This window comes from Hippopotamus amphibius, chromosome 16 (assembly GCF_030028045.1).
Source record: "Hippopotamus amphibius kiboko isolate mHipAmp2 chromosome 16, mHipAmp2.hap2, whole genome shotgun sequence".
Taxonomy (NCBI): Eukaryota; Metazoa; Chordata; class Mammalia; order Artiodactyla; family Hippopotamidae; genus Hippopotamus; species Hippopotamus amphibius.
This window is the reverse complement of record NC_080201.1, coordinates 53,304,650-53,318,020: the sequence shown is the minus strand read 5'-3', so window position 1 is coordinate 53,318,020 and position 13,371 is coordinate 53,304,650. Positions and strand designations below refer to the sequence as shown.

General features: G+C 51.2%; 1 protein-coding gene across 1 annotated transcript in view; it reads right to left on the bottom strand.

Annotated features, from left to right (window-relative positions):
- The window catches only part of GRIK5 (glutamate ionotropic receptor kainate type subunit 5), a 55,979-nt gene that overhangs the window by 15,999 nt on the left and 26,609 nt on the right, over positions 1 to 13,371 (bottom strand). Inside the window, exons 13-15 of the mRNA XM_057712802.1 lie at positions 3,824 to 3,937; positions 3,565 to 3,674; positions 3,002 to 3,175 (exon numbers count right to left, since the gene is read on the bottom strand). Coding sequence (XP_057568785.1) covers positions 3,002 to 3,175; positions 3,565 to 3,674; positions 3,824 to 3,937 — 398 coding nt within the window. The remainder of the gene's footprint in view (positions 1 to 3,001; positions 3,176 to 3,564; positions 3,675 to 3,823; positions 3,938 to 13,371) is intronic.

Genomic DNA, 13,371 nt, shown 5'->3' with positions numbered 1-13,371 from the left:
ACAAATCAACCAGTTTGCAAGGCAGAAACAGAGACACAGATGTAGAGAACAAACATATGGACACCAAGTGGGAAAAGCGGGGAGGGTTGGGGTAGAATGAATTCGGAGATTGGGATTGCCATATATACATTACTACTAATAAGAAAAAAAATACCAAATTGTACACTCTAAATATACGCCATTTATTGTCTGTTAAAAATAAATAAATACATAAATAAATACGTAAATTTTAAGGAAAAAAAAAAAAAGAATCTGCCTGCCAATGCAGGGAGCACAGGTTCAATCCCTGGTCCGGGAAGATCCCACATTCAGCAGAAAAACTAAGCTGGGGCACCACAACTGCTGAGCCTGCACTCTAAAGCCCGTGAGCTACAACTACTGAGCCCACGCACCTAAAGCCCGTGCTCTGCAACAAGAGAAGCCACCACGATGAGAAGCCCACGCGCTGGAATGTAGAGTAGCCCCGCTCACCGCAACTAGAAAAAGCCTATGCACAGCAACGAAGACACAACATAGCCAAAAAAAAAAAAGGAATCTTGAGATAGGGAGATTAGCCTGGATTATCCAGGTGGGCCCATGGAATCACAAGGGTCCTCATGAGTGGAAGAAGGTCAGAGTCAGAGAGAGATTTGAAGATGCCAACACCTTAATTTTAGCACAGTCATATCCATTTTGCAGTTCTGACCTCTAGAACCATAAGAGAATAAATTTATGTTGTTTTTAAGCCATTAAATTAATGGTAATCTGTTGCAGTAGCAACAGGAAACGAATACAGGGTATAACTCCTGAAATGATATCAATTCCAAAATGTTAAAAAAAAAAAAATCACCAAGGCTCAAAAGTTTTGGGACTTCCCTGGCAGTCCAGTGGTTAGGACTCTGTGCTTCCACTGCAGGGGGGCATGGGTTCGATCCCCTGTCTGGGAACTAAGATCCCACAGGCTGCGTGGCACGGCCAAAAAATTGAAGAAAAAAAAAGATTCGAAAGTTTCAAAGCCAATGGACCAAGTGAATTTCAAACAACTGCCAGATGGTAGTCAGCGCCACTTAGTCGGGAGAGAGAAAAACCTGCCACCATCATGGCTAGTCTTAAACAAACAAGTTTTGATCAGACAATATCTTTGGGACACATCCTTAGCATAAAATATGATGTCCTTGTGTTCATTTATCTGTTTAGTTATTTACTCTCAGCCCCTTTGCCTCTCGAGGGCTGATTTTTCACCTCAGTGCCTGGCACGTGGGAGGGCCTGGGAAGAACCTGTCGCTGAATGACTACTGATGCGTGGATTCTAACTGACGGGGAGCAAGTCCCACGCCTCAGACTGCCCTGGAGAGGCCACCAAGGGCCTGGGGAGCAGAGCTGGGCTCTGGCAGCGCCCAGGGCCTATGGGGAGGGTGACGCTGGGGCCGGAGGCTGGCTCGGCCCGGCCCTGCCTCTAGCCGAATGCATGCTCTTTAGTAAACCCCTTCCTCTCTCTGGCTCTCCGTCTTCTAATCCATAAAATTGGGAGAACAGTCATTGTCCTAAGCATGTTCCTAGGCTTTCTGTGGTTCTAATGAGGAAAAGGAGCTGAGAAGTTATACAAACTGCGAGCAAGCCCAGCTATTTAAGACAGGGTGGGGACTTCCCTGGCAGTCCAGTGGTAAAGAATCCGCCTTCGGATGCAGGGGAGACAGTTCGATCCCTGGTGGAGGTACTAAGATCCCACATGCCGCGGGGCAACTCAGCCTGCGAGCCACAGCTACTGAGCTCACGCACCTCAACAAGAGAGCCCGTGTGCCACAAACTACAGAGCCCACACGCTCTGGAACCCGCGCCACAATGAAAAGCCTGAGCGCTGCAACTAGAGAGAAGCCCATGCGCCGCAACACAGACCAGACACAGTCCCCCCCAAATAAATAAAATCAATAAATATTTTTAAAAATAAAATTAAAAAATTTAAAATAAATAAAGAAAGAAAGGGTGGCAGATGTGAGTGCTTATGGAAGCTGGACCAGAAAGTGACTGAAGGAGGTAGAGAGGACTGAGGCCTGTGGAACAGACATCAACACAGGGTGGGAACACCGGCCGAGCGCTACCACATCTCCCAAATCTTCAGGAAAAGTGAGAAATCTGAATTTGGGGAATTCCCTGGTTGCCTAGTGGTTAGGATTCCGGGCTTTCACTGCCGTGGCCCGGGTTCAATCCCTGGTCCAGGAACGGAGATCCTGCAAGCGGCACAGTGCGGCCAAAATAAAAAACAAAACAAAACAAAACAACACCAACAGCAAAGAAATCTGAATTTGTAAGTGAATTTGCCCAAGTTTTAAATGCCAACTAATTCAAAAAATGTAAAACTATGGGCCAGACACCACCAGTTGTCAGTGTCTACTCTCTGACACGTAGCTTCTTGGAGCCTGTCTTGGGGGAAAATAAGTTCAGTTCAAGTTACTGGGTCTGGGTAATTCCCTGGTGGTCCAGTGGTTAGGACTCAGCACTTTCAACGCCGAGGGCCCAGGTTTGACCCTGGTCAGAGAACTAAGACCCTGCAAGACATGTGGTAAAGCCAAAAAAAAAAAAAAAAAAAGTTACTGGGTCCGAGTGAGACTTTGAGGGAGCAAGCGTCCCTGTTTGGGCCTCAGCCTCGGCCTCTGGACAGTGAAAGCTGTCCTGGCCTAAGGATTCTAAGTCTCTGCGACTGCCCGGGCAATGTCCGAGAAAGCAATAACCACACCAATACTGTCCTGATTATAACCCCTCAGGTCAGCAGAAGCACTTTCCCACCACAGCCTCACTGAATGCTTACAACCTGAGATGTGGGCATTTTTATCCCCATTTTTCAGATGAGGAGACTGAGGCATGGAGACCCAAGGTCACACAGCCAGTGAGCGGCAGAGCTGGGGCTTGGCTCCCTTCATCCCATTCCCTGTCACACAGCTGGCGAGGGGAACGGGAATAGGCCCAGGCCTCAGGAGGGCACCCCCCCACCAACCCCAGTTGGGGCAGACAGACAGGCTCTCACCAGACTCCGCTGACGCAGCGCGTGGACAGCGCCCGGGGCATGATCTCCGAGCCCTGCTGCATGAAGCCCCCCACGGGGAACCAGAGGCTGTTGCCCAGCGTGTACTGATTCTCCAGGATGTGGGGGCGCGCCCGCAGGCATGGGTGCGGGTTATACCACTCATAGGGGCTCAGCCTGTGGAGAGACATGGGGAGTGAGAAGAAAAAGGAGAGAAACAGAGGAGGGGGGAAGGCACCGTGATCAGAAGAGATGGGGGGACAAAAATGGAGAGGAAGAGAGACAGATGAACAGAGACACACACACACAGAGAAACAAAGACAGTGGGGCAAAAGTGGAGGGGGACAGAAAGAATGGGAAGGGGAGAGGCCCAGAAAGAACCACAGAGCAAAAGTCAGAGCCAGAAGGAGGAAACACAGAGACAGGGCCAGAAAGGGAGAAGGGAGGGTACAGGGAACCCAAGGCCCTGAGTGGAGGCTGAGGATGGTCCGGACAGATGACAGAAAGACCCCGGCTTTTGTCTCCTCCCCGCCCACTCCTTCCTGGGAAGCAGGTAGTGGACTCACCTGGCGGCCAGGAACAGGACGCAGCTGACGGCCAGGTAGGCAAGAAGCATGAAGAGCCACACAGCAGGGGAGAAGGGGTCCAGGAAGGAGAAGTAGCCAGGCTTGCGGCCCTGGTGGAAGAGGGAGTGACAGCCAGAGCCGCACAGACCTGAGCTGCATCCCCAGCCCCTCCCCCATCCTCAGGGCCCACAAGGCCCACCAGTCCATCTGAGGTCCAGCCCCACCCCCCACTGCCTCTGTGTCTCCATGGGAACCGTACCATGTGCACTCGGTACAGGATGCTGATCCCCAGGGTCATGAAGGGTTTGGAGAAGTCGATGACCTTCTCCCGCTCAGCCGTGATGGTGAACGCAGCCACAGCCAGGTCTGCCTTCTGCTGGAGGGGAAGTGGGGCAGGGGCAGGGGGTGGGCCAGGGAGACAGACGGGCAGTTAGAGAAAACGCACCCAGGGAGTGACTTTAGAATATCAGCAGCTGAGAGAGAGGCAAAGAGAGAGGAGGATGGCAGAGGGAGCCGGGAGACTGCATTGGCTCCATGCGTGCACCTCTAGCCCCCAACTGGACCCTTGTCATCTCACGTCTGCTGTAAGCGGCTCCCGCGGCTTCCTTCCTGCCCAGCTGCCCTGCCTCAGCCAAGCTCTCCCACTCCCCCGTCAAGTTCATCATTAAGACCCTGCTTTATAAAGCTTACCGCTGACCCCCACCACTCCCACCACGCCAGGGTCCTGGAGAGAGAGCCTGAGATTGGAGTCGAGATGCCTGGACGCTAAACACTCAGGACCCTCCCGGAGCCTTGGTTTTCTCTTCTGTGTGAACAATTAACAGGTAACATTTATCAAGCGTTTACTATGTGCCAAGCTCCATGCTAGACGCCATTTTTTTTTTTTTAATTTATTTTTGGCTGCAACAGGTGTTAGTTGCGGCACGTGGGATCTTCATTGAGGCATGTGGGATCTTTTGTTGCGGTGCGCGGGCTTCTCTCTAGTTGTGGCATGCAGGCTCCAGGACTCATGAGCTCTGTAGTTTGCAGCATGAAGGCTCTCTAGTTGAGGTGTGCGGGCTCAGTAGTTGTGGCATGAGCTTAGTTGCCCTGCAGCATGTGGGACCTTAGTTCCCTGACCAGGGATTGAACCTGCATCCCTGCATTGGAAGGTGGATTCTTTACCATTGGACCACCGGGGAAGTCTCTAGATGACACTTTATATAGATTACCTTGTATAATCCTCTCAATAATTCCCTGAGGGTCACTACTAGCCCCATTCTATAGAAGGGGAAACTGAGGCTCAGAGAGTCAAAGGCACTGGGGAGAAAAGGCAGGAGCTGGGGACCATAAAGCAGAGGGGTGACCTCCACCCTCCTGCCCCTGGCAGGTACCAGTGACCTAGATGTGTGCCTGAAGCCACCCCTGACACACAGGACCACACCCAGCTCAGTTGAGCTACTGACCTTAGGGGAAGCTGCACGTGGTCTTGAGTCAGGGAGGGGTGGCTGGGGTCCAGGTCTGAAGCGGTGAAGGATGGGTAGTGGGTAGGGTGGGACAGAGAAAGGGGCAGGGATGGGGTCTGGCTGGCACACCGGAATGCCGGATCCAATGCGGCCATCTCGCTCTTGCCCAAGTGGACATCAGCCAGTTGTTAGCTGTGGGCAGGATACAGGCTGGGAAAAACCTGGCACTTCACACACACATACACACACATACCCTGCACACGTGAGCACTGTACCTGGTCAGGTCTACACCACCAACATGTGCACACCACACCATATCCACACGTGTGCCCAGACACAGGCTAACCCAGTGATGTACTGCCCATGTGGACTCAGGCAGGCAGACACATGCCCTGCACATGAGTGTAGGGAGGACCGGCGACAGGGAGTTGGGGGGCATTCCCTAGAGGCACAATGCACGCACTCGAACACATGGCCTCACATGTGCACATACATGACAGAGGAGGCAGGGCACTGGGGAAGGCTGGGAGCGGGAGTAGGGAGCCCTGCTCTGCCCCAAGCTCACTAGGTGACCAAGGGCAGGGGCTTCCATGTCTCTGGGCCTCAGTCTGCTTCTCTGTAAAATGGGGTGGGGCGGGGGGAGGGTTGTCAAGATGTCTCCTGCGGTTGGGACCAGGCATACTGACTCTACCCCCCAGGCCTCAACCAGGCCCCAGCATTGACTCCACATTGAAGCACAGACCTTCCCCTGAGGCTGAAATAAAAGAATCAAAGTCCTGGATCACTGGCCCGGGAGGAGGGACACACTCATTCCCAAGGGGCTGAGACTGAGAGTACACGAGGTAATACAGGCTGGGACAGAGCTGGGGTGGGGAGAGAGGGCACAGGCCCCAAAGAGACCGTGAAGAGAGGTGGCACAGGCTGAAAACAAAACCAAAGTCAGGAAACATCACATGGGCCCAAAATGAAATCCAGAGTGAGGGAGAGAAGAGGCAGACCTGAAAGACAATTTGATGTCAGGGAAAGAGGGCAGACCCAGAAGATATACCACGAGTAGAGAGAGATGGGACTTCCTAGGTGGTGCAGTGGTTAAGAATCCACCTGCCAATGCAGGGGACACGGGTTCAAGCCCTGCTCTGGGAAGATTCCACATGCCATGGAGCAACTAAGCCCGTGCGCCACAACGATTAAGCTTGTGCTCTAGAGCCCATGAGCCACAACTATTGAGCCCATGTGCCGCAACTATTGAAGCCCACGCACCTAGAGCCTGTGCTCCGCAACAAGAGAAGCCACTACAATGAGGAGCCTGCACACTGCAATGAAGAATAGCCCCCACTCTCATCAACTAGAGAAAGCCCACGTGCAGCAGCGAAGACCCAATGCAGCCAATAAATAAAATAAATTTATGAAAAAAAAAAAAAAAGTAGAGAGATATGGCACAGGTGAAACACCTGCCACAGGGTGAGGGAGAGAGGGCACGGCCCCAGTATGACGCGGGAGCAGAGAGACGGCAGGACCCCGAGGCAGAATCCAGAGGTGGCCACGTGTGGCAAGGGCCCAGAACATGCTGGATTCAGAGCACATACCCCTGGGAACTCCTGGGTGTTAAGAGTAAGGTGTGGTCTTCCCCCCCCATTTTTTTTTTTCTTTTGGCCTTGCCCCACAGCTTGCAGGATCTTAGTTCTTCAACCAGGGATGGACCCTGTGCCCTCGGCAGTGAAAGTGTGGCGTCCTAACCACTGGACCACCAGGGAATTCCTGGTTTTCCCCTTTCTTGCGCACTTGCCACTCTTACGACGAGTATGTGAATCGTCGGGAACAACGTCAGCTAATACAGGGATCTTTATTTTTATGCACCCACAGGAGGTCTGTCCTGGCAAAGCCCTCCATGATAGCCTATCAGCCTCCTCCCAGGCCCCCTCAACCTCTGCTCATAACACCTCCAATCCAAAATGATAGTCACCTGTTTAAAACCCATGGGTTTCTTCCCCACTGCACCTAAGACACTGTCCAGGGTGGCTGGAGCAGAAAGGGAGGGGTGGGAGATGCAGCAGAGTGGGGACCAGAGCCCTGCAGGGCCTTGCAGGCCATGGTAAGGGGGCCAGATTCTACTCCAAGGGCAACAGAGGACATCACATCAGAGAGTATGATACGAGGAGGGTGATATGATCTGGCCGCCCTGAGAACAGACCACAGGGGCAAGAGTGGGAGCTGGTTGGTGGGGGTGGGGTGGGGGTGGGGGGGTGGAGGGCTGGGCGGTTGGGAGGAAGCTGACTACAAATGTCCACGGAGATGCTGGGGACAGAGCTAAGTGAGAGGTGGTCCAATTTGGGTTTCATTCTGAAGGGAGGACAGACAGATCCTTAAATGCTGCAAGTTCCTTCTAGACTCCTCTCAGAGTTTTTGGAACCTCCACCCGCTTTCCACCTCCTCCTCCCCCTCCATTTCGCAAGAGACACCTACTCCTTAGAGAAGATTTCCCTCCCCAAGGGGACCCAGACAGTTTAACCTCTGGGATGAAATCAGGAAAAATCCAAATGATAAGCCACCTGTAGAAATGACAGGGAGACTGTCTAAACGCCTAAAAACCAACCAAAGCACTTGTGACTGTCCCTCTGCCCCCAACCCGCCCTGTATACCAGCTCTGTGCAAACCACCCGCGCTGTGCCCTCGGTTCCCTGTCAGGCTCTGACAATAGGGGGCGCTAGAGGAAGGCTGCAAGGCTGGAGGAAGGAGCGTTATCTGCTGCTTTCAGTCTAATCTCGGGTCCCCAGCCTGCTTTCTGCACCAAAGGCAGTTCTTCTGGGGGGGGCGGTGCAGCAGACAAAACCAGTTTGCAGCTTCCCAGCACTTGCAGAACCAGCCTCCCCGGGCCTTTCTTGGGGCACCGGCATCAGCTGGCAAGTGCCCCCTCCTCGGGGTCTGAGTTTTCACCCCACAGAGCCCTTCCTCTAAGTTTCCAACAGTTTCAGCTATTCTGTTCCTTCAAAACTTGAGACAGAGCCACTTCCTGCCTTGCTACATCCATGATGCCTGAGAGAGCAAGGGTGTGCAAACTATGGCCCTCAGGCCAAGTCTAGCCCATCTGCCCAATTTCGTAAGTAAAGCTTTATTGGAACACAGCCAGGCCCACTTGTTTAGGTATCGTCTACAACTGCTTTCCATACAATGGAAGAGTTGAGTAGTGACAAGATGACCTGAAAACTGGAAATATTTACATCTGGCCCCTTGTAGAAAAAGTTGGCTGATTCCTGCCTTGGACTTCAACTTTTATCCTCTCAGTTACCTAGCTAGCAACTTTATTTCTAGTAATCATTCTCTTCATTCAAATCTCTGGAGTGAGTTTTTTCCTGACAGGACCTTGCATCCCTGCAGGATGCGAAAATGACAATACCTAGGTCACAAGAGCGCTCGGGTCACATGGTCCTTCACTGTCCACGGGCAGGTGTTCCGTCTCTAGGGGGGCCAGTAACGAGGAGTTTCTCAAAAGGATAATAGTATCTGCAGAAAAGAGCATTATTTGCTTCAAAACCCTAGCGGTCTGCACTGCGAGTCACCTCTTGGTGCCTGTGTCCCTATTTGCCACCAGCACTCTGCACATCCCTGGATCTGCCGGGTCATCAGGCCCAGCTTGCAGATCAGCTTGCTGGAGCCAGGACCTGCTGCAGAGCCTTGGCGAGCTCCGGGGCTCCCTCAAAATGAAAAGCCTTACAGGTTGTTTGGTAAATGGATTGAAGCAGCACACACAAATTAGACCCAGGTATAAGTACTGCTCAATTCCAAAACACCCACCTAATGTCTGCAATACCAGACAAACAGCACCCCCACCTCAAAGGTCTGAGTTTCGGCTCTACTGGGCTCCTGGTCTGAGTTTCTAGGTTTTAATTTTTCCAGCTTCTTCCCCGGTCCCCTTTGCCCTCGGGGTGGTGGCTGCTTCTTGCAGCTGCTACCTTCACGATCCCTTGGTTTTCTTTTCACTCTTTCAGTTAGCAGTTTAACAACTTTACATCCAGTTAACAGTTTTTTTTTTTTGGTTGCACTCTGCAGCTTGCAAAATCTTAGTTCCCCTATGAGGGAGAGAACCCGGGCTCTCAGCAGTGAAAGCGCAGAGTCCTAACCACTGGACCACCAGGGAATTGCCTAGTCAACAATTCTTTATATTAAATTCTCTCTGTTCAAATAGCTGATATGAAGGGAAATCCCTGGCGGTCCAGTGGTTAAGACACCAAGCTTCCACCACTGCAAGGGGCACAGGTTCAATCCCTGGTCAGGGAACTAAGATCCCACATGCCATGCGGCATGGCCAAAAAACCCCCCAAAGCAAAACTACCAAACAAAAAACAGCTGATATGATTCTGCTGAAGAAACTGCTGCTGTTTTGTCTCCAGATTGGACCCTGACTGACTGATGTCAGCAGTGGGTTACTGCCAACCGCCTTACTAAATGCTGTTTCCTGCTCATAAGATCTGATCAGCAAAATGTTGCCAACGTGATGGACCTGCGTGACACTACATCAAGAGATCAAGTTCTTGGGACTTCCCTGGTGGTCCAGTGGTTAAGACACCACCCTTCCAATGCAGGGGGTGCGGGTTTTATCTCTGGTCGGGGAACTCAGATCCGACATGCTGTGTGGTGTGACCTAAATAATAAATAAATACATTTAAAAAAAAGAGAGAGAGAGCGATCAAATTCTCGGTGGTCTACATGATGGCAGAAAGCAAGAGAGTTGATGTCAGCCTGAGGCTGGCTTCCGGTGATCCTTGGAAAGCGATATGGAGCAAAAAGCATTTACCAGGTCAGTTAGTTTCTCACACCAGCTGCCAAGGGCTGTGTTGACTTGCTCCAGTAAAGATACCTCATTTGGACCAGCAACTGCGACTGGAGTCACCACCTGATTGCATTTACAGTAATCCACAGTCATTCTCCAAGATCCATCTGCCTGCTGCACAGGCCAAACAGGCCAGTTGAACGGGGATGAGATGACTACCCCTGCTTTTTTCGAGTCATTAATGGCGGCAGTAATCTCAGAGGATGTAGAATTGCTTTTGGATTACTATCCCGGGAAACATGGGGAGTTCTAGGGGCTTCCGCTGGCTCTTGCTACCATAATGACCCTGACTCCACAGGTCAGACAGCCTATCTCAATTATACAACCAGGGCCTGGGAAAACACAGAGTGAGTCAACAGACGTACCAGGCCCATTCTGAGTGGAACTTGGGCTCCAACTCCATCTGTCACTTGGCCACATAAGCCCTACTCTGGTCCACCAGTCAGAGCAGGAAAAATCAGAATGACTTGCCATCTATGAAAATGACAGGAGGTTGTCTGAATATCTAAAAATCCATCAACAGCCTCAGTGCTGAGAAGGAGCCTGTATAGAAACTGGTGTTTAAAAAGAAAAGAAAAAAGAAACTGGCATAATCTTTCTAGAAAACAGTTCAACAATATATAACAAGAGCCATATAAAGGGTTTTCCTCTTTCACCTGGTAATTCTATTGCGATTCAATCCTAATCAGCTACAATGCGAGCCAAGCTATTCTGCATAAAGATGCTTGCTTATAATTGTTTATAACAGCACAAACAAGTAAAAATACCTGGAAACAACCGAATATAAAAATGTTTCAATAAATTATAGTACATCCACATGGGGGTTAATATGCAGCCATGTGACATTCTGTTTAGGTTAAAACAATAAGCTATTATTTTTAGGCTTTCAGATTGGCAAAGGTTTTTTTTAAAAGATTGATAATACCCATTGCTGGCAAGAGTGTGGGAAATTTGACATTCTTGTGCGCTTTTGGTAGGAATATAAATTGGTGGAACCTTTTTGAAGGGCCATTTGGCCGTATATACTTAAAAAAATTCATCCCCTTTGACCCAGTGCTTCTACGGCTTGGAATTTATCCCTCAGGAACACCCCCCACTAATCCACAGGCCCAGTTGATGGTAGCATTGTCTATGCTTGCAAAAACTGGAAACCACCCAAATACCCATCAGTAGTGGACGACTTAAATTATTCACGCTCAGTCTCACGAGGAAATCTTTTTGTCTCCCCTTGAATTTCAAACAGGCATCTCAAATGATCCACGCCCAGAGACAGCTCTTATCTCCCCACCTCCACTCCCGCCTCCTTGACCCCACCAAACTGCTCCTCCTATATTCTCAGTGGTGGACACTGGCCTGGCCATTTGCCCAGCTGCTTAGCCAAACCCTGCAGTCCCTCGATTCCTCTCACCCTCTGGCACACATCCCACCTGATGGTACACCTGACACAGCTACCACTCAAGGGCAAGCCCACATCTCCTCTCTTCCACACCTTCCAATGGCCTCTGACATGGACCATCCTGTCTCTACTCTTGGTCCACTACAGTTATTTCTCAGCAGTCAGAGTAATCATTTTTTAAATGATTTTCAAATTAAATCAAGGTCCTCTATCCATACAATGGAATATTATTCAGCCCTAAAAAGGCAGGCAGTACTCACTGTGTTACAACATGGATGCACCTCGAGCACACGATGCTGTGTGAGAAGCCAGACACAAAAGGCCACATATTGGCTGATTCCATTTACATGAAATGTCTAGAGTAAGTGAATCCATGGAGACAGAGAGCAGAGTGATGGGTTGCCAGGAGCTGAGGAAAGGGGGAATTGGGAGTGACTGCTTAACAGGTTTGGGTTTTCTGTGAGGATCATGAAAACGTCTTGGAACTAGACAGAGGTGATGGTTGCACAATACTGTGTGTATATGAAATGCCACTAAATTGTACCCTTTGGTTAATTTTATGTTACATAAATTTCACCTCAATAAAAAAAAAAGAATAAACAAATTAGATCATGGCATGTTCCCTGCTTAAAACCTTCCAGTGACTTTGCAACACAACAAAAATAGTATCCAAAAAAGAAAAAAAAAAGGGGGGGGGGGGTAATTTCCTGGCAGTCCAGTGGTTGGGACTCTGCACTTTCAATGCTGGGGCCCGGGGTTTGATCCCTGGTCGGGGAACTAGGATCCTGAAAGCCACGTGGTGCAGCAAAAAAAAAAAAACCAAAAACAATAAACAAAAACATCCAAACCTCTTAACCACAAGACCCCGATGATCCGGGCTCTGTTCTGGGACCTCACACTCCCCCTCACCCACTCCCCTCAAAACTCTGTGAAGGAGGGAACATCATTCCCATTTCAAGAGGGGAAACAGAGTTCAGAGAGACAAGTGGCTCGCCAGGGATCATGTGGGCACACGGGCAACCTGAAGCTGGCTCTGTCTGGCGTCTAACAGCTCACAGTGTAGTGGACAGCATGGTGGCTGCCCAGATCCCTCCTTCAGGATTGGGCACTCATGGCTGATTGCTCTGTAGGTAGAAGAACTCCCATTGCCCAGGGTCCTGGCCCTCCCCGAAGAGTGGGGGGCATAAAAGCCTGCCCTCTTACCTCAGGGGGATGTCTGTGACGGCCCTCCCAGCTCCAGAGCTGCCTGTGGAACGGCTGAGGCCCAGTCATGACTGCATCACAGCTCAACTCCTCCCTCTACCCAAGCCTGTTCCTCCACTCCCTCACAGGGCTGGTTTCCAAGGGCACCCCACACACCTCCCGCCTGCTAATCTCCATCTCGGAATCTGCTTCCTGGAAGCCCTGCTCTGCCCTTAAGGGCCAGACTGGAGGGTGCAGACTTTAACCTGAGGGCCTTGGGTGGGGGTGACAGCTAATGCCTGTTGACTGATAGGTTGGACCTGCATCTTAGAAAGATCCTACTGGAGGACAAACTGAAATGGAGAGAGATGGGAGGCCAGGAGGCCCGTGAGGAGGCTGGTGAGAGGGGTGGGACCTGGATTCACAGCATGGCAGTAACTGCAGGGAGAAAGCCAATTCCGACAGTGGCCACCGGGTAGAATGAATGGACCATAATTCGAGACTGACCTACAAGCCCTGCGCCTGGCCCGGGAGCAGCTGGGGGAATGCCGGTGCCCCGGGCTGTCTTCCATCTGGAAGTCACTCGTCAGCTCTGGGTCAGCCTGCTGGGGTGCCAGCCCTGGCTCTGCCTGTCACTAGCCACGTGGCCTGGACATGGTATCTTGGTGCCTCGCTCTGTCCATTAGCGAAAACTGGGCTAATACCAGGCCCTCCTCAGGGGGTGGCCGCGAGGAGTCAAGGAGTTAACAGAAGTTCATAAAGTTCGGACAAGGGCCTGGCACGGCGTGAGCGTCACCTTGACCGTTCCAGGCTTCCCAAGCAGCTGGCGGGTGTCTGGAAAGGACACAGGCCTTGGGTCAGACACGTCTGGCTGCAGCCCTGCGTGTTGAGGGCAAGTGCTCTCACTACTGAGTCCTTGATCTAGCATCCACAGGAGGGCAGGGATCCTCCGGGCC